We start from the raw sequence: 22,103 nt of genomic DNA, 5'->3' as shown, positions 1-22,103 counted from the left end.
TGGAATCCAGAACATGACCAAATACTCATACACCTTCCTTTGAAGGTGTTCCCCTCGGCAGTCCATCCACAGCTCTAAGATAAAACATCTGCTAGGGTGTCTGTCTTGTCTGCATTTTGCTGATGTCTTACTGTTTTGAACAGATGACATTTTCCTTAATTGGAGTGATTACCATAAATACTGGTAGACATGGAGGATGTCTGGGCAACACAAAATAAAATAAATGGGCTCTGAAAATGGTCCCTAGGAGCATCCTTGTGGTCTTTGGCTTTGGGAGCTGCAGACACAGAGGTAGAATACCAGCTTTCCATGCTCGTTCTCGTTTTTGTAAATCAGCATTAGCAATCATGTTTTTCTTAGGGAACCCTCTATTACTGGCTAGGAAAATGAAAACACTATGTTTTTCTCAGTGCATGCTCACAACTGCACCTACCACCTCTCTTGGAAAACCCTTGGGGAACTTCAAGCAAAAGACTCAGTCCTGTTTTGGGTAATTTGCTCAAGCATGATTTCCTTGCTTTCTGATGTGGCCATGGTTAGCTGGAAACCCAAATTCTGCCCTCAGTTCCCATACCTTTTCTGAAGAGCTTTTCATTTTTATAGAAACTCTCAAGAGGAATACATTTTAAAAGCTGAAAAAGGAAATGGACAAATGGACTGTTTGACTTTTGAAAAACTCTCTGATTAATATTCGCTAAGTCTGGATCTTTGTGAGATCCAAACAAATTTGTTTATTCTGTGATCACAGGCTCCCTTTCCCCACCCACTGTCCTTTTGAAGACAGTTTTTTCCTGGATAGTAACCCAGGATGCTGTACAGAGAAAACTGTAAAAGCTTAGAGAAGGTTTCTCATGCTTGATCATGCCCACCAAATGTTGTTTACCTACAAATGGCACATCACTCTTTATGTTTTAATTTTCTCCAGGTTCTACAACATCAAGTCTGTACCACAGAGACTTTCCCCGCCCTTATCTGTCAATGTGTGCCTTGGAGCACATTTCCAAATTCCCTGTACAGCTATTTTGAACTCTGGATTGTCCCAGGTTTTCACATAGCATGGGTAGAAATGGTGAATCTTGATGTCTTTGGAAACTGTTTCTCTCTCAGGGCAGAGGCTCACCAACCAGTTGGAAGGGTGCTGCCTCATTCATTGAAACGGTTAATGGCCTGGGAAAATACTTCTTACTCAACCAGAATACTGAATAATGGAGTCAAAAGATGAAGAGTCCCTTGCTGAATACCAGGACGTTGAAACATGTCTTTTATGGAAGGGGGTAGAATTAAGGGGAGGGCCAAAGAAAAATGGAGAGAGGAATTGTGGGTGAAGACAGTCAGAAAACTCAATATACTCATGCAAAAATGGATCTAGGAACCTTGAGGGGTGGGATTGGTATGGGGGGAATGATGAAAGGGGTAACAATGATCAAAGTATGTTGTACATATAAATCAACATGTTGAATTGAAAACATGCATATTTAAAGATTATTAGAAAATGATTAGCCAATAAAAAGACTTGCTATAGAAGCTCCAAAAATTGATGTATTTTTCAACTATCTTAACAAAGACAAACCTTTGCTTTTGTTGTGTTGTCAGTAACTAAGATCTGACTAGAGAGGATCAAAGTACATATGTATCTGTATGAAAATGTTATAATGAAATTCATTATTTTTTATTATTAAAAACACAAATAAATACTTTTTAAAGTAATACCATTTTTCTACTACCACGTAATTGTCGTGTATCTTTGCACAGATGCAGGTAGATAAGATGTCCACAGGAAACTATGTTTCAAAAGTCTTGTATCTCAAGACATTACTGTCAAATAACTGTCAGGATAGGAAAGATTTTTCATGTGCCTGGGGCAAAAAGTGCAAAAATGAGAAGTAATCACTTGAGATTGTCTTTCTAATTCATGTGACTGCCTAAAGAAATTGCAGCTCAAAACTTACAAAATCTCTTTTGAGATGATGAAGCTCGATGACAGCTTCATTTATATGGATAAATGCATGTAACCGGTTATTTGGAGGTCAGAGGCAAATATATTTAACAAAGTAAGTACACGATGGAAAGAAAATGGTATGATACATATCAGATGTCATTAGCACTAATGTTTGAAAGCAGATTATGAATGAACAATTAAAGGTTATACCTAGATGAGGCAAAAGTGCTCATAAATCAAGACATTCTCAAGTGGATGCAGCAGAACATTTAAATTTTTGTGTTTTCACACCATCCACCTTGAACACATTATTAATACTATCAGACATGAAAAAATCACAGAGCAAGATCCGAGGCCATTTTATAGTTTCTAAGAAAGACAAGGTTGTGAAGGTTCTGAGCTCACTAACTGTCAGGCATGTGGTAGGATTTGGACACATCACAAGCTATTGAATGAATGTTAGTCAATATTCATATTCAGTGAAGGAAAACAATTAAGGGAGAATCTGGTTGTTTCCTTCTTTTTATCTTTTCTAGCAGTAAGTATAAATACATGTGTATTTATAAGTCTGCAAGTGTGTGTGTGTGTGTGTGTGTGTGTGTGTGTGTGTGTGGCGACTGTTTAGGGATAGCCGAAGCATCATAGACTTGCTTATGAAACTTGGAAAACTTTACTGAATTTACAACACATTCAAATATTTTGGGAACAGAGTTCATCACATGGAAGTGCTTCAGCTTTGCCCTAGAGGATGTTTAGACTAGGGTTCTTTCCTATTTATATCTTGTTCAGTTTCATCTCAAGGTTCAGAGTTGACAATGGGGAACGAAAACCCTCAGAACTCTGCTCAGGATGAGCATTAAAATGAAACCATCTTTCTTTGAGACTTACTTGGCCAGGTGGGGCAGGGGACAGGGGCAGGCCTGGCAGAATCGAGGCACACCCCTGATGGAATCTCCAATATACCCATCCAGGCATTTTTCACAGTGGTCCCCTGTTGTGTTCCTCTGGCAGTGCTGTGAGACACAAGATAGAAAAAAAAATGACCCGGATGCAGAAGGAATTTTACAGACAGCAAATGCTACAAGCAAGCAACACTTGAAACAGAAAGACATCATGCCTAGAAGGTTAGATACTGTGTGAAGGCTCAAAGGAGCCTCAGTCACCCCAGTATAGACAGAAGAGAAATTAATTTATCCTGGATTTCCATGTATGCACGAGCAGTCTGGGGGACTTTCCTTTAGAGTTTGTGTACAGAGGAGACCACTTATTGTTTCAGTTCTGAAAAATAATCAGAAAGATGACACTTTGCATGTTCTAGAAATATCAGCTTGCAGACTAGTAATGAACATGAAATTACAAAAATAAAACCAATAATATGTCCCAGGTAGTTACCCAGACAAGGAGAACAATAAAGATTTATGGCATGGATGAACCAAATATGTTAGACTGTAGTACAAATGAAATAGGAAGTAGATAAAAAGCATCTTGCTAATGGCATGGTATTCTGGATAATGACACACAGGAATAGTGGGTTGGTTTGAATGATGTTTCCATTTGTGGTGAAGGATAATAGGAAGAAAGACACAAAATAGGCTAATCCTTTTGTGTGGAATGCTTGCTCAGCATTCAAGATCTATACCAGCTTCAATATCTGAAAAAAGTTCTGATTCTCCACTCCTGATTCCAACCCAATTCCACTACCCACATCACATTATTATCTGTTCCTAGACTCAGTCATCCTCTCTAGTATGATGTGTCTTTTAGCACTGTATTGTCACTAATGTGCACAGAGTAGGTAAATCCTTAGAAGCAGGATTACTTTCCATAGAAGCAGTGATCCACAGAGACAGCTTTCTTCTACAGATCTACACCTAATAGCACCCACTATTATCAGAGTACCTTCACCACAGTGTACAAATGTGGAATTAGTGAATAATTATACTGTTGACACTAGAATGCCATTGGAGAAGCACCCTCTTATTGAGTAATTATTTTGTAATGCTTATGAACAAGAGCTATTACAGGACCTCCCTCTGTGGAGGGAGTTGGGGTAGGTGGGGGAGGATCAAGTTAGAGCAGAGTTAAACTGAACTCTGGACTCTAGTTTTGTCTTTATGCTATTTACGCTTCAGAATAAAACAGCCAGCTCTAAACATTTTACATGGATTAACTAATTTAATTATTATAACTGCTGAAGAAGGTTCTCATCTCTGGCCGGCCCTTGCCCTCGACATTTTAAACATAAAGAGAGGCTCAGAAAGCTAAGGTCTTTTTGTTTTTGTTTTGGTCTTTTAAACTCAGTCCTTGAGCAGCTTCACTTGTGGCTTTTTGGTGGTTGATTGGAGAAAAGAGTCACATAGATTTTCCTGCTCTGGTTGGCTTTGAACTGCAATACTCATATTTCAGAAGCGCTATTTTATTTTTCTTTGCAGCGCTGAGGTTCAGCCTAGAGTTCTGCACATGCTAGGCAAGCACTCTGCCACTGAGCTGCATGTCCAATGTCAGAAGGTTAACCGAATGCCCAGTGTCACACAGAGCAAGCAGCAAAAGTGAGATTCAGATTCTAAATCTGGCTCCACAGCCTAGGCTCATAAAACATGCAGCTTGCTCAGTATTGCTATAGAAAAGGCTCTGTTTCCAAACCAGAGATAGATGGACTTCAATTGAAAGCACTGGATTATTTGACTGACAGTTTTGAGCTTCAAGAGTCAAAAGGGAGGAATCAATGAGATCAACAATCTATTTCCATTGAGCACTTTTTTTTTTTGCCAGTCCTGCGGCTTGAACTCAAGACCTGGGCACTGTCCCTGAGCTTCTTTTTGCTCAAGGTTAGCACTCTATCCCTTGAGCCACAGTGATACTTCTGCCTTTTTCTGTGTATGTGCTACTGAAGAATCGATCCCAGGGCTTCATGCATACTAGGCAAGAACTCTAGTACTAAGCCACTTTCCTAGCCCCCACTGAGCAATCTTAATGGCTATTAGGTATGAGGCTAGATTATAATTCTTCATACAAAGTTCAGATTGCTTGAGCAATTAGAACTATAAAAAATAGTGCATGGTATATATGCAAGAGGGTGTTAACATTTATGGCACAGTTCTTTTATTAATCAAAGAAACACTATTTCTGTACACAAAGACTACAAAAAAACATTTAAACAATTCATTGTTCAAGTTAAGACAGTATACATTTTTGTTTTGATAATGGTCCTTATTTTAAGAGTGGCATTCAGTTTTCCCACATTTAAAAGCATGTTGCTAATTCCCATCAACTAACCATGAGAGCCCAGAGGCTGCAGCCACACAGACACTGGACAGGGCAGGGACAGGGGTGCCACAGTCCTCAGCATTGCCATCACATGGGTCCTCACAAGGCCACTCCACGCCACCGCTTATCCCAGATGCTTCCTTTGTCCGAAGCCAGTGTTGCCTGGCAACTGTCCAGGCTCCAATAAAATACTGACATGAGACCCATGCAGGGCTCTTCTCTGCCACGAGCCAGGGAAGCCTGCCCCCTTCCCCCACCCCACACACCGGGTATTTCACAGTTCTTAAAACTGTGTGGTGTGCTAAGTCATCTTTTAGGATCTATTTGTTGGGGAAATACATGAGAATGGAAAAGGATGAATGAATGGGCTAGTATCTGGAGCTAATAAAGGAAATTAACATGCACTCAGTCAAGCTCAAAATTAGTGGCAATTTTTCATCCCAGGGAAATCCAATGAGCCCTAGATAAATATCATGAACTATCATGAACCCAAGCCATAAGCAACCTGGAAGGACTGCTTTGTAGACTGTGGTCCAATTTGTCTACATCCTTGTTGCACAGATGAAACTATCTGAGCAGAAGAAAATAAGCCCATGGTCAGATGTTAGACCATTCCTTGTGCATGAAGTGCTTCTTATGCTGTTAAAATAAGTTCGTTCCCCATTGTATCCCCTTTTATGCTGAAGTACTCCTTGTTAGGGCTTTAATTCTGCCCCACTAACAAGGGGAATTCTGCCCCAGGACAAAGTCATGAACTCTTTCTTGACCTCTAGAAGATGAGAGTTCACATGACTCTCCTTATCTCTCTGCTTTTAAATGACTTGTTATGAAATCCCCTAGAAGGCCTTGATGTTCATTCTGGGAGAGTGGTAGAGAATCTGCTGGAGGGTAAAAAGGTCCCCAGCTAATTCTACCTTCTAGAGTCTTTATTTCCTTATCTGTTTGTAAAATGAAGATCGAGACTACACAGCCTGTCAGTTTCTTTTCTCCTCGAACATCTTTTACTCTGTGATTGATTGCACAATGCCCCTTAACCTCCAAAGCTTTTCCATTTAAAGGAGAGAAAACAAGAATGACAAGAATAAATACGTATGGTGTTGAAGAAGAGTTTACTTTTTAATAGAACTCACCCCACTTAAAAATAAAATAAGCATTCTGAATGACTAGCCAGGGGTTAATAAACCCATAGTCAGACAGCCAGTCATTTACAGACTGTTAGCAATGACCTTGGACACACACTCAGTCCTCTCCACATGAATTCTGTCTCTTGCCAACTTGGTCACCACACCAGCATAATGTAGGATGAGAACCTCAAAGGGTCCGGTTCTTCTTTGCATAATGTCAACATGCTTCCTGCAGAATGAAATCCATGTGGATATCAACATATGGGCCAGGAGGTAAAAACTGTTTCTCAAATACTTATCTGTCTTTTGTAATCTCATTTGCTTGTGGGCATGAGATGCACCTTCCTAGAAGCAATGTAACACAAGACTTGACTCCAGGTTGAAGCAGAAGTAGGTAAATGTATCTAGCTACTCTCAATAAAAAATATATTGCTAATTCTGGTCAACTATGAGAGCCCAGAGGCTGCAGTGACACAGACTTCAACATGTTTAAAATATGTACAAGTTTTATAAAAATACGTTACATAGGTTAATGGGTTTATTATTGCTATAAATTCTTTTTAGTTTAAATTCAGAAAGCAACACATATGTATACATGTACATTTACATATATACATACATATATATGTATATGTGTATACATATATATGTATATATGTTTATATGTATACATATATACATCTAGATGTATATGTACATATATGCATATATGTATACATATATACATATACACATATGTACATACACACACACACACACACACACACACATATATATATTTGGTATTTAGTGCCGGTCCGATGCTTAAACTCAGGCCTGAGTTTATGCTTGAGCACTTTTGCTCAGAGTTAGTGCTCTACCACTTAAGTCACAGCTTTACTATGGCTGTTTTAGTGCTTCATTAGAGATAAGGATCTCACAAACTTTCATGCTTGGGCTGGCTTAGAACCATGATCCTCAGATCTCAGCCTCCTGAGTAGCTAAGTTTACAGGCTTGGGCCACTTGTGCCTGGCTGTAATTCAATTTTTTTTTTCTAATGTGAGTCACATAAACAGAACTCTGTAAAAAATTTAGAACTTTCTCCATAATACGTCGTCCTTTAGTATAAACAAAGTCTGTGTTTCAACTGCTTATTCTATTTTTCTCACTGCAGGCTTTTCAGTATAACCAATCAGTCAATCAATCAATCAATCTCAAATGTATAAAGAATTCATGATACTGTTAAGTTTGAGAACTGTTTATCTTGCTTTTTAAAAAATGGTAGGGTGCACACAAATATCATAAGGTTCTAGTGAAGAGTAAGTTTGGATTCAGGACATTTGGGGTAGAACCTAAGAATCTATATATCTAGCAAATGTCTATATATTGCCAATGGTGTTGTAGGCCACACTCTGAGAAGTAAGGAAAGTAAGCATCTAGAGAGAAATAGATCTAATATTAGAACAAGTACTTGTTTAATTACTGAGAGTTGGACCTGAGCCTACGTTTTTAGAATAAGGCAGTATAGCTTACTGAAGTAAAAGAGTGACCCAAGTCTGTTAAATATTACAAAATTAAAGGTTCTGGATTTAGGTTATCTTGTTATGTCAGCTACAAATGCATTCATTCACTTTACAAATGTGGATTAAGTTGATACCATGATAGATAATGAGCTGTAACTAAATGAAGAAGATACTTATGGAGGATTTTAGAACAAAGGATTCCTTAAATTGTTTTTGAAAGCCATCTCCATGGCTGCCAGAGATTAGAGGAAGTCATTGTATGTCTGGGAGGTTGGGCAGCAGACAGGTGCTAAGGGTTGAGCCTAGGCAGTAGCAGGGTAGAAAGGGGAGAAGTGGCTGTGTGCTGGTGGCTCACTCCTGTAATCTTAGCTACTCAGGAGGCCGAGACCTGAGGATGGCGGTTCAAAGCCAGCCTGAGCAGGAGAGGCCGTGAGATTCTTATCTCCAATTATTCACCAGAAAACCGGAAGTGGTGTTGTGGCTCAAGTGGTAGAGCACTAACCTTGAGCTGAAATGCTCAGGGTCCGAGTCCAGGCCCGGAGTACAAGAATCATGATCGACAAAAACAAAGAAAAAGAAAGGGAGAAATGTTAGCTAGGTCAACACTCTTCCACTTGATCCACACTTCCAAGCCTGCTTTGTTCTGGTTACTTTTCTATCTGGGCTGGCCTCAAATTGTTAAAAGTACTGATCTCAGTCTTCTGAGAAGCTACAATCACAGGCCTCAGCCACCAGAATCTGGCTTAGAAAAATCAATTGTCCAAAAGACAGGTACTCATTACCTGACTCAGGTAACTGAGTCAGTTGCTTGACTTCTTATCTCTTCCAGCCTCTCTATTTATCACCTTTATAATGACAATAATACATTTTTTAAAAAAGAAAAGAAAAAAATATCAATTTTGTATTCAATAGGAAACCAAGGAGCCCTATGCCAATGTTGAGCTTTAAGTTAGGATCCACTCCAGCTCTAGGTATTAGGCTTTTCCTGTTTCCACGCCCCACCCCAGAATCACTGAGCATGAGTTTTGTAGGTGCTAATTGTCCCTAGTCAGGTTCCCTCTTGGCTCTCTGTCTCTAGTCTCTAAAACTGGAATAAAATCCGGGCATCTGTAACCAGGCACTCCTGCCAGTCACTTGTCTGCTCCTTTCTTCCTTTCATCTCTTATCTTGTGCCACCTTCTGGAAGCCTTCTATACAGTCTGGCATATTAACTGGACTTTGGGGCACTACTTGGCTGGATCTGTTGCAAGCCATGCTCAAGGTTCTGATAAGAGTGGCACCTTAGAAGGACACAGTATATATTAGGTGTCTAAGCTACTTTCTAACATAGCCACCTTTCTACGAAATATTAGAGTTTCACCAGTGAAAATGTCTCTTTGCTTGTCTGACATCGAAAATGGTGCTATACTTCTGTTTACTCTATATTGCTAAATGGCTTAGTTCATTGATTAATTAGAATCAGTCCAATTTTTAAATTTAAAATTATAATTCTTAATTATTATTTTCTGTGTGCTGGTCCTGGGGCTTGAATTCAGGGCATGGGGACTGTTCTTGAATATTGTGCTCAAGGCTGTCACTCTACCCCCTGAGCCCTAGCTCCACATCTGCTTTTTGATGGTTAACTGGAGTCTTAGTGTCTCAGGTGCTTTCCTGCCCAATCTATCTAAGAACCATGATCCCCAGATTTCAACTTCCTGATTAGCTAGGATTACAGATGTGAGCTACTGACATCCAGCTCCGTTAATTTTAAGGTTGACATTGGAATTGAGAAGGAATTAGAAGCAGTTGGAAGTACATAGGCATATATATGTGTGTACATATATGTATATACACACACATACGTACATGCTCTATAAGCTTTTGAAATAAAAGCAGAACAAGACAAAAATGAAATAAAAGGCAGCTTTTCTATTTTGATTGCCTATAGAGGCTGGAAGAGATAAGAAGTCAAGCAACTTGTAAGTGGTGATCAGAACACTGGTGAACACAGATATATAGTGCTTGTGTTAGAGCCCATTTCTTGGGCTCCCTGAGATGGGCGAATGAGCTGGGACCACAGGTATTTAGCAAACTGGATTTGTCCATCGTTAGGCTGGAATAGGGACAACCAAGGGGGACAAATTGAGTTTGATACCAATATGACTCCATAGGTTTAATGTTTTTGCCAATTAAGTGACAATCTATCATTTCTGTATTTGCAAGGCATTTCTGCCTCCTTACTCACATTTAATTCAATACAAATGAGATGTGTTTTTTTTCTTTTCAAAATCAAATTCATAATACTATGAATATGTGTATCTTTGGAAGGCAGGACTGTTGGTGATTTATACTTTGAATTTCAAACATACTATTTAAACTCTAAAAACAGTAACTGAACAAACACTAAGTGAATTAGGAAAACCAGATATTTCTCTCTAGACCCGGTGAGAGGGAGGAACCACAATTATGAGGAGAATAGCTATTTCTTTTTTGTTTAAATTTTGTCTTGCAACAAAGTAATTGTAGAAGGATCAGTAACTTCTCTGGGTACACATGTGAATGTTTAACACCCAAGCCTCACTTGAAACTTTGATTAGAACTCCCCTGTTCTCCAGAAACAGGGAAGGACTGAATCTTCTCAGATGCCGAAGACCAGATCAATGACCACACCAGGCTCATTTCTGCACTGACAACATCATTTTTATAGAGTGCCTTAGTCATTGTTCTTGACAGGATCTAGCAGAAGACATTTTACCCCCTTTAATTTATTTCAGTCTTCTGTCAGTTAACAGCTGGTGACAGGCTTGGTGGTCCCTACTTTCCTATAGTAATAAACAAGATAACAAAGAGCCTGTAATTGTTCAAATTTATCAGAGATATGCATTATTAGTTCAAGGGTATGCATGGGATAATTTCCCCCCAAATGTCACTGGGATTAAAATAACAGGAAACCGGAGGTGGAAGCATTAGAAAGGGGTAGACTTTGGCAGCTGGGTATGCCTACACGGCTATGAAGCACATCCTGAATGTTATGGTTATTTAAGAAGTTGGGGAGGGGGAGCTGGAAAAGGATATGAGTGCTAAAAAGCACTGCAAAGAGATAGCAACACTTCGTATTTTGCCCTTAATTTTCTGCCCCTAGAAAAATGACAACTTCTAGATTTAAAATAAATTGAAGTGTTCTAATTTGCATCCTCACATGGAGTGTGAGTAAAATAGCACCTTCATGTACTTTAGAGGCCACTTCGAATTAAAATTCTTTAATTGAGACAGTTATGCTAATTTCAAGTGTATTTAAATAAGTCTTCCTGTAGCTTAAGAAAAGCTGTAGTTTGACAAAAGCTGGAAGAAACTGGAAGAAATGAGTTTTCTTGCTGCATCATATAGCTGATGAAGAAAATTATGGTATTGGGTCATAAGGACTTAAAACTGGTAACTTTGATTTCTATTGCAGCTACTTGCAGTCAGTATTTCTTTGTCCACTCACTGTGGTACACTGAGTCAAGTAACGTGCAATAAAGGCTTTTCTGTTCGAAGCCTTCTCTGTATCATGCTTCATGGAAGATCAGTCTATTGGATAATGAATTTTAATTAAGGGAAAAAAGGTCTCTGTGACTCTCTGTGAGACTTGAAGATGAAGCCTTGTGGTTACATCTTTATTGGCTATTTGGCTCAAATACATTTTAGAACTAATTTTTATCTATGGACCTGTTTATCTTACAATCCATAGTAAGCTAGGCAACAACTGTTTTATTCTCCTGGTTTATGTGGGATGAAGCCAAGCATATGGCAAACTATACTATTACAGAGGAATCTGGATGCACGGTTCCTTCCCCTGTGTGTTATTTTCACCCTGTCACCGCTGGCCTACAGCAGGAAACCAGCTGTTGAGTGTGGGGAGGCAGGATCCTCCTGGAGCACATATGTACATTTGCACAAAAGCCTTGGTGGCCCTTAAGATGAGAAGACATTTCCATGATGTATTTTGCAGGAAAAACTAAAGCACTGGAAAGGGGCCTGATGAGGAGTTTGTGTTCTTACAGGTTCCTAACTCACCACACAAAGTCCGGAGCCATCCAAGCATTCGTTGGAGTTATCATTGCAGTCACAGGGTAAGCAGTCTCCTGATGAGGCACGGAAGAAGCCAGTATTACATCTCTGCAAAGACACATTAGAAAGCATTTTAATTACTGACAAGAGTCAATGCAATCAGTAATTCCTGAAAGAAGTAGTAGGTGAATAGAAAACTAAATTGCTGCTTTACTATTAAAACATATGAAAAGTAATTCTTATATATGCAGTGATAATTGATATATAGGTCAGATCTCTCTTTTTTTGTGCGCTGGTGCTGAGGCTTGAACTCAGGGTCTTCATTCTATCATTTGAGCTACATCTTCCTTTCTAGCTTTTCCTGGAGATGAGACTTAGGGACTTTTCTGCCTGGGTTGGCTTCAAACCATAAGCCTCACACTTCAACCTCCTGGGTAGCTGGAATTACAGGTATGAACCACCAGTGCTTGTAGATTAAATCTTTTCTTTTTGGGGGGGGTTAATTTCTTTTCCTCTTCTTTCCCTTTGCAGAGAAGAAAACTCTTAACATTGTTCCATCATTGTAAGGAAGAATAAGGCCTTATCAACAGTGAGACATTTGTATGGTTTTCTCCCAATTCAATCCAATCCAAACCCATCCTAACCTTAGCCAATGTGCGCAATTACATTAGGTTTCCTATAAACAGACTTCTGGTTTTAGCAACTATTGGCTTTGAGACAACAACTTTTAGTTGAGCTGCATCTTTCATAAATACGGTTTCTTAACATTATTTCTTCAGATTCTAATATATTACATGGAGAAAGGATAAGAAACATTTTTTTTCACTTGTCAGGCCTGTTAGATGCTGATCACAGATTATTTTCTTTTATTCTAGTGCTTAGAAAATGATAACCAGAGAAGCTAAGTAGCTATGGGAAATTAAGCCATCCTGAAATGTACCAAGTTCCCTGCCCAGTAATGAAGGACTCTTTCCAATGTCCTCAGTACTTCTAGTTGAGAAATAGATTTCTCCCTGTTTATGTGAATGAGCTTATTAGGGATATGTGTATATATTTGATTGTTTTTACATGTCTCAGAGATTCAGGGGCAAATATTGCATTGTAGTCTTGGAGGTTCATTATTTGCCATTCAGACAAGCTTACATCTAAAGAATTCCAGACAGATAAGAATCTAGATTGTTCCCACAGACTTGCTCTGTAAGAGGAGATTTCCTCATTACCCTCCTTTCCTATTGACCCATTGTAGTTTTGTACTGTCCTGGTTACCAGGAAAGTTTTCATTATATCTGGCTGAAGTCCCTCTGACTGCTATGCAAACCCATTTCCTCTTGCTTTTTTTCTCTGTAAAAAACAATGTAGACAGTAGTCACACTATAAAAACACTACCACACTCTAAGACTAAAACTTAACATGAACATTTGAAGGACTATAAAGCTAAAATTTAATAGGTTTACTTGAAGGAAGTTTACTAGACTATAATGGCATTTGCCCATGAGAAAAACGGGAAGAGGAATTTCATCTTTTCTACTTTAGAACAGGTAAGGCTGAAAGGGACCAATTTTAATTTATATTGGGGAGTTTAGGGTGGATGATAACCTTTTTTTCAGTTTCCCAAGCCAAAGTAGCAGACAAGAGAAAGGGAAGCCATTAAAATTGCAGCAGGAAGCTTGCAAATTAGATATAATTTCACTATTTTTTGTCTCTTATCATGAGTTATAACATGTGGTTTCAATGTTTTTCACTACAAAGATTGGTATTCATATATGTATCTCGACTGATGCTAATATTGAACTGGAAATGCACACACAAATATAGGTATAGCAAAGAGAGTCATATGACACTAACTAAACTTAGTGCATAGTATACCTTAAATTTCTTTATTTTAAAATGTCATGGTCCCTACCCACAAAACCAATTTATTGACCCATATATAATGTTGCACTTTACAATTTTCATGGTTTCAATTATTAGAGGAATGAAGCTGCAATCTAAGGATTGCAGTTCAAAGCCAGCTCAAGTCTGTGAGACTCTTATCTCTATTTAACCACCAAAAAGCCAGAAATGAAGCTGTGGATCAAGTGGCAGAAACAGTATAAAAGCACAGGTCCTGAGTTCAAGCCCCAGTGTCACCTCTGCCCTTACCTAAAAAAGAGTAGTTATCCCAGTAGCCTACAAAACAATGGCTTCTGAGCGCTTCTTTGACCATGTTATAGCCATGCACAGAACTGCTGATCCAGTACTACTGAGTATGAAACCAAGGGACCTGTATTTATCAATAGGTAACGTTTGTAGGCTAAAATAACCTTAGATTTACAAAAGAGTGTGAAGAATTTGCATATTTTTGAAGTTTGCCTAAATGATCCAATATTTGACCAAGGTTGGAAAGATCACTCCACCATGAAACTGATCACTGATCACTTAACAGGTGGTGATTGGAATGGTTTGAACTGGGATAGCAATCTGAGCCCTGTGTGCTTTTGCAAACATCCCCTGCTGGATGGATTGGTCTTAGGTCTTTCTCTAATGTCCCATAGCCCCTATTTAGGTTAGTCTGAATACCAGGTAAAATCTTTAGGTTGTGCCAAATTTAGGAGGTGACTTCACTCTCATAGTCTGTCATTATCCACTTATTACTGCTCAGGCTGAGGCTGTGACCTTGGGTGAAGGATAACAGCTGTGTTCTGAGAGAAGAGAAGAAAAAGGGAGGCAGGGAAAGAGCTGTATTGAGCAGACACTGGGCCTTTTACTGAGAGGGCAGGGTTGGAGGGTGCGAACCTAGCAAGTTCTTTTCCTTCTGAATTAGGTCTACTTGAAAGAATTATATTTTCCAATTCCTCTATGCAGAGGTGAGGCACCATTTTATAAACTCATATAAAATGCAACAGATAGGCAAGTGGAAGCCCTGGTAGGAGGAAGTAGAGCTTTGGCTCAACTGGTAGAGTGATAACTTTGAGCAAAAAAGCTCAGAGAAAGTACCCAGGCCCTGAGTTCAAGCCCCAGGATTGGCAAAAAGACAAAAAAGAAAAAAACAGAAAAGAAAGGTAAAATATCTGTGTTGGAAAGTAGCTCCAAATTATGCTAGATAACTTTGGGCTTAAATAGGGCTTAACACGTACCAATTTCCTCTACAGGACTTAACGTACACCAATTTCCCCTACAGAAACCTATAACCAAAGCACCATGATAAGCTAAATACATTATGCCATGTGTTATACAAGAACTTTGTCTCTTGGTTGATTTTATTTGAATCTAGAGAGACTTACCCAGGTAGCCTCCCCTTGGTTTGTCTAAACTCTTGTTTGTGTATTTGAAATTCCCTACATTTTAATAGGATAAGTTGATTTTTAGATTTCTCTTTTGTCAGTGATTTCATCACAGCTTGATTAGGAAAACTGTTTCAGCATTCCTCTGAGATTTTATCCAGTTCAAAAGCATTTTATCGTATGAATGTCAGAAAAAAGCTAGGATAAAAACTTACATAGACCACAAAGTGTTGGTTTCTCCTAGCTGGCTCCTAGAGTTACTTTTGTGCTTACTGCTCAGGGCAGGTGGCTGCCACAGAAGACACTGGAGCTCTCAATTTAATTGCTAATGATGTGGGGACAATGACTCATCTCCAGAGGAATTTTGGGGAACACAAGCTGTTTTGATCAATCTTAAACCAGGCTCTTTCATTTAGTAAAGAGTAGGAAGGTCATTATCATGGTATTTACATCACATTTATGTAATTATCTTTCATAGGTAGAAACCCATGTTCCCTTCACAGATCCCAACTATCCCTAGGCCGGGCATAATGGTTTATACCTCTAAACCTATCTATTGGAGAGACAGAGGTCAGGAGGATTGCAGCTTGAGGCCAGTCTAAACCAAAAGTTCACATGACTTCCCACCTCAACCACTAGCTGTGCCTGTCACCTTTGCTACATTGGAGGCTTAGATTAAAAGGGTTGAAGTTTTAGGCTATCCTGAGATCCCATTTCAACACAGCAAAAGCTGGGTGTGATGATATGTGCTTTTCATCCCAACTATGGTAGGAAGCATAAATAGGAGGATTGTGATCCAGGCAAGTTATCTACAAAATAACCAGAGCTGAAGGCATGGTGTATGCGGTAGAGAACCTGCCTAGCAAGTGCAAAGCCCTGAGTTCAACTCCAGTATGACTATAACAACAACAGCAACAGCAGCAGCAGTAAAACTGTCTCCAAGCAAAGTTCATCAAATACTTATTTGGGCTGATAGGTACCAATAGACCTGGGCCTGTTATATTTCACTTGCAAATAAATATTCCTTTTTATCTGCAAAATTGAAAGGATCAAGTTCACAGGCCATTAAGTCAGATAGATTTTCCCTATGAATCAGTAGATGTAGAGATAATGACATTCATTAATACTGATGAACATTGGGGCTGATGGGGCTGGGAAGGTGGCTCAGTGGTAGAGTGCTTGCCTTGCATGCATGAGGCCCTGGGTTTGATCCTTCAGCACAACATAAGCAGAAAAAGCCAGAAGTGGTACTATGGCTCAAGTGATAGAGCACTAGCCTTGAGCTGAAGAGCTGAGGGATGGTGCCCAGGCCTAGAGTTCAGGCCCTAAAACTGAACTAATTTTCTCTCTGAAAATTTATTTAAAATATATTGTAAGTTACTCATTTATAGCAGTGATTGCCACTTGCATAGCATAATGCTTGCATAGTGTAATAATTCTCCAGTGGTAATTTTTTAAGAAATGGATCTGCAAATATCTGGTTTTCTGGGCTGGAAAGGTGGCTCAGTGGTAGCGTGCTTGCCTTGCATGCATAAGGCCCTGGGTTTGATTCCTTAGCACCACATAAGCAAAAAGAAAAAAAAGCTGGAAGTGGCACTGTGGCTCAAGTGGTAGAGCGCTAGCCTTGAGCTGAAGAGCTGAGGGACAGCACCCAGGCCCCACGACCGGACCAAAAAAAAAAAATCTGGTTTTCTGTTCTGTATTCTCACATGGCCTCCTGAAACTGGCTTGTTCTTTTCACTCTTCGCCTTCTGAGCTATGATTACACAATCTAGTTTCTGCCAGGTTTTTGGACTCATTTTTTATTTAATTTACTGGGGCAAATGCTGTGGAAACATTTCCAAGAAAGGAAGAGATGTAGCCTACTGGGCTAGCTAAAAAAATAAGTAGGGAGAAAAGACCAAGGCTGCAGGTATTTTGGGGATTTTGATGACTCCTTAACCATTTAGAAAAATCAATGCTGTGGCATGACAGACATCTCTGTCATCTTCAAGTGTGTTTTGATGAATAATGACAGCTAATATTTATGGATAGACACCAAGGACTGACTACAGTGTCTCTTATGGGTGATACCAGTGTGTGCATTACCACTTTATGGTCCTTGCAAATGTCTTTTGTTGTTGTTGTTGATCATGGGGCTTGAACTCTGGGCCTGGGTGCTGTCCCTCAGCTCTTCAGCTCAAGGCTAGCACTCTACCACTTGATCCACAGTGCCACTTCTGGTCTTTTCTGTTTATGTGGTGCTGAAGAATTGAACCCAGGGCCTCATGCATGCGAGGCAAGCACTCTACCACTGAGTCACCTTCCCAGCCCCATGCAAGTATCTTCTTACAGGATGTTTGGAAGTTGAAATGTCTGTGAATGATAATGACTTCCCTTCAGTGAACTCAGGGAAGCTAGCAATACTTTTCACTGCTGAGAAGTCTTGTCAGTTTCTGCTGCTAGTAAATGATCCTATTACTTAGAGTGATTTGGTGCTACCCTCTCCCAGGGTCACCCAAGAGGCCAATCAGGAAGTGACTAGGACAAATCTTTCTCTCCTTGTATTATTTCTCACTGTGTATCACTGAAGAAACTTATTTTTAGCTAGTAGGAAGAAGAAATGCATTCCAAACTTCCATCACATCTACTTCTGCTCAGCAGATAATACTACCTCTTCACATGATAGCACAGAGGCCACTGGATGGAGTCTCACCAAAGCTCTCTTCTTTTCAAAATTACCCATTTGTCTTGGTTCATTCTTAGGACTTTTGCCCATTCCATAAGTGGTAGCATTTCCCCTTTGGATTGGGAGATGTGTGGTACTCAAGTGGCAGCACAGTTGTCTGGCTAGTATGAGCCTCTGAGTTCAGTGCTCAGCACTATAAAAATAAAAGAAAAATGAAAGACCAGTCTTTTGTTCATGTTCTTAGGTCAAGATTTCTGTGTCCTCAGACCCTGCTGCTTACCCTCCTCTCTTACACCAACTCTGCTCATCACCTTTTTATTATTACAACAAACAACATATTTGAGATAAATCAACTTTTAAGGAGTTTCAGAGATTTCAGTCTAGTTGCTTGGCCTTGTTATTTTTAGTCTGTGGTGACACTGTACATCATGACAAGAGTATGTGGCAGAAAACGGAGGAAATCTATTCACTTTTTGTCAGCCAGGAGAGGGGGGGGCTTAGAATATAGATGGGTGCTTGTATTGAATCTGCCTTAACATCTTCTAGTGGTCTCAGACTCTAACACTCCTTTCCTTATCTCACCTTGCCCATCATCTTTCTCTTTCTTGAGTGAATTCAACTGCACTACTCTTGTTCTTTCCTTCCAGTGTGTGCCTGTACTCACCATGTGGCTTCTGCCTTCGGTGTAGCAATCTGTCCTGCCAGAGGAAAACCAAATGATGCCTGTGGCTTTGCTTTTCCATCTTACTTGTTCTCATTATACTACAGAACTTAACATGGCTGAATTCACTCTTGAAGTTTTCTCATCTCTTGGTTTCCAGAGAAACTCTCTTTTCTTGTCTTTGTCTCTTGTATATATTTCTTAATTTTATTTTTTGTGGGGGTTGAGGTGCAGCAGTTAGGGTGTGTGTATCAGGGTGCCTCCTATTCCTTCTTTTCTAGCTATACAGTTTTGTTTCCTACACTTTTGTACTCCATCTGTATTCTGGTAACCCCCCCAAATCTAAATACATATTCCTGACTTTGCTCTTTTATGCACACCTCCAATGCTAGAGGTATGTAAAATGTAACATGTCTCCCACCATTTTACCTCTTACAAACCTATTTTTCTCCTCATAGTGCAGATGACTGAGATCACCATTGTTAGTGATAAAGATTGTGGGGCATGAACAGAAACAATGCTTTATTAATATTTTTAAATTTACATGCACTCCAAGAGTGAAGAAGGATTGGAAAATGGCTGCACATAGAATGACACAACTGTTGTACTCAAGTTCTGCCTCTTCCTTTTCACAATTACAACCAGTGTCATCTGTCTTTATTTCAATGTAGGCATACAGGAATACCATCTCAAGTTAGAAATGATCTTGTACCATCTAAACTATTACAAGCTTACGATGTGACTTTATATCCCCAGAATGTTGAGATGAATGGTAGGATTAGAAGCTCTTCAAATTAATTTGTATGTTGAATACAATGTTTATAAATGGTTGGGTAATTGGAATTTGCTGATTTGAAGCTTACATATCTCTTTCACTATGAAAGCTCAACTGTCACTAGAGCAACTGTTTAGAACTTAGACAACAAATGTTTTTTATTTTTAGGGAGGAACATTTTGTCATTGCATTGTTTAGAATTGCTGGCATGTGTTCATACCAAAAAGCAGTTTGAACATTAATAAGTTTTATTATATTTTTTTAAATTCTTTACATACAATACACCCCTTGTTGCCTGGACCTGGGTTAGATTATACCCATCTCCTGCTACTCATTGTACATTGTGCTCTCCTAAGGTTTACCTTCTACTTGTTCCACTACCAAGTTGGTTCTTCCTCCTTGTTCCCAATGTCTCGGCTCAGTTCCAGCTCTTACTATTTCTCTCTCCTGGATTATTGCACTTACTCCTTCCTCTATTCTCTTCCTTACTAGAATTTTTCTCTTCCATTTTACTTTTTATTATCAGAATTATTAAATTCCTTACCTAATTACTTTTTTTGCTTCAAGCCTCCAGTAGCCCTTTACTCATTGTTTATATGAGTAAACAAAATTTCTTGGATAGATACAAATTATATAGATAGATAGACAGACAGACAGACAGACAGACAGATAGATAGATAGATAGGCATAACTCATCTTTTTAGAATCAACCTTGGCTCCTAATTAACGTGTGTGTGTATGTGTGTGTGTGTGTGTGTAATGATTGTGGGGCTTGAATTTAGGGGCCTGGGTGCTGTCCTTGAGCTTTTGTGCTCAAGTCCACTGCTCTACCCTTGAAACCATAGCTCCACTTTTGGCTTTTTGGTGTTAATTGGGGATTAGGTTCTCACAGACTTCCCTAATGGGCTGGTTTCAATATGATCCTCAGATCTCAGCCTCCAGAGTAGCTAGAATTACAGTCATGAGCCACTGGCTCTTGGCTTAATCAAGCCACATTTTGTGCCTTCCCTTTCATATATGCCCACATTGACTTTGAGTAGATAGTCATGGAGGTCAAGGATGTCTTTCTCCCTCCTCCCCCTCGCCCCCTCCCCCTCCCCTTGTTTCCCCTGAGAATTCTCATCCACTCCTCTGGCCCTTTGCAGATACCTCATTAGAGCACTTGGAACATATTACTATACTTTTTTGGGGGTAAAAATACCATACAGAGGGGTTATAATTACATGAGCAAGGTAATGAGTACATTTCCTATCAAGTATTGTTGCCTCCTCTTTTGTTTTTCCCCTACTATCCCTTCCCTCCCACCTCCACAACTACATCACCCCCATCCGAAGTTGTGAACTTGGTTTTCAACATAGTGTCTTGTTTTGTTGTCACTGGTGGGGCCTGAACTCTGGGCTTGGGCACTGTCCCTCAGCTCTTCAGCTCAAGGCTAGCACTCTACCACTTGAGCCACAGTGCCATTTCCAGCTTTTTCTGCTTATGTGGTGCTGAGGAATCAAACCCAGGACCTCATGCATGCAAGGCAAGCGCTCTACCTCTGAGCCACCTTCCAAGCTCCATAACACTATACTTTTAAATTTACAATCCTCTGACATCTCAGTGAACTCACTAAGTACAGAGACAGTGTCTTATTCATCTTTATGCCTTATTACCTAAGATAATGATTAGATAATAGCAAGTAAATGCTGAAAATATAGTAATAGGAAAAAATTATTTGAATCTGAAAAGAATGAGTCAGGCAAGAGCAAATTGGAGAATAAATAATTTGGTAAACCTTGATCCATTATAAATGAGTCTTATAAGTATAATATTGTGTGAAAACTCAGCTTCAGAAGAGAAAAAGTATGATATCTTCATCATGTTTAAAACATTCAAAGCATGTTTTATCTATGGTATCTTTATGTGACACATATAAAGAGAAATCATTAAAAAAGTGTGGGAATCTAAGAAATCAGCCCAGTTAAAGACAAAGAAAAAATCTGAAGTATGATTTATGAGCTCTACATAAGTGAATTTTTATTTATTAAGATATATGGAGACTAACATTTCGGGTAAATAAAAAGGAAAAATAAGTAAAGGAACAAATGAATAAAACAAAAGATGCTACTTATGTGTGGCTGCATATTGAATTCTAATGTCTAGACTGGTGAGGTCCTTCATCATCCATAGGAAGTGACTAATGTGGTCTTGACAATGGATTCAGGTGCATGTGGAGAATTCCCCTCATTTCCTGGCTATTCACTTGGTGTAGCTTATCATGACACACAGCTAAAAAAGTCATAAGAACATTCCTTGCTTAATTTGTTGCTCCTTTGTATTTCACTTTATGGCCAGCCACTATTCTTCTATGCGGTGCCTTCCTTGCACAGGTCTTACGTCTGTCTTAGGAAAAAGCACTCATCAGTTTTTAAATTATTCTGAAAGCTAATTTGCTTTCCACTGATTATTACATTTTAAGAGTTAAGTAATCTCTCCTAGGCTATCTGCGTAATCTGAAGGGCTTTTGTGGTAGAGGTAAAAGGGTTTCAGAATAATGTACAATACTCTAATTTTCCAATTGATAGAGAAACTAAAATCCAGTAAAAGGCCTCACAAGTCAATTTTCTTTCCAAAAGGAGTGTTGAGTCATATTCAGAAAGTGCTTTTTTCCCTTAGGAGCCAAGACAGCCCTAAACATTTTGGCATTAGATTGGCACAACATAAAAAGAGTGACTCATAAGCTGGGCCAAAGGTTGCCCTCACTGCTGATCTGGAGCTGAAGCAGTATCAAAAAGCATTGTGTAATAATCTGAACCAAATACAGATGAATTAGGAAATTTAAGATAATGTTGTCATAGTCTGTTTAATTTTTCCATCCTTCCCTCCCTCCCT

At 39.2% G+C, this 22,103-nt stretch overlaps 1 protein-coding gene across 1 annotated transcript in view; it reads right to left on the bottom strand.

Moving 5' to 3' along the window:
• Lama4 (laminin, alpha 4) overlaps positions 1-22,103 on the bottom strand; it is a 141,077-nt gene that overhangs the window by 95,121 nt on the left and 23,853 nt on the right. The window contains exons 2-3 of the mRNA XM_013032844.1: positions 11,869-11,970; positions 2,828-2,952 (exon numbers count right to left, since the gene is read on the bottom strand). Coding sequence (XP_012888298.1) covers positions 2,828-2,952; positions 11,869-11,970 — 227 coding nt within the window. The remainder of the gene's footprint in view (positions 1-2,827; positions 2,953-11,868; positions 11,971-22,103) is intronic.

Source organism: Dipodomys ordii, unplaced genomic scaffold, assembly GCF_000151885.1.
Source record: "Dipodomys ordii isolate 6190 unplaced genomic scaffold, Dord_2.0 Scaffold157, whole genome shotgun sequence".
In the NCBI taxonomy this organism is placed as follows: domain Eukaryota; kingdom Metazoa; phylum Chordata; class Mammalia; order Rodentia; family Heteromyidae; genus Dipodomys; species Dipodomys ordii.
The sequence above is the reverse complement of the archived record's forward strand: the minus strand, read 5'-3'. Positions and strand labels throughout refer to the sequence as shown.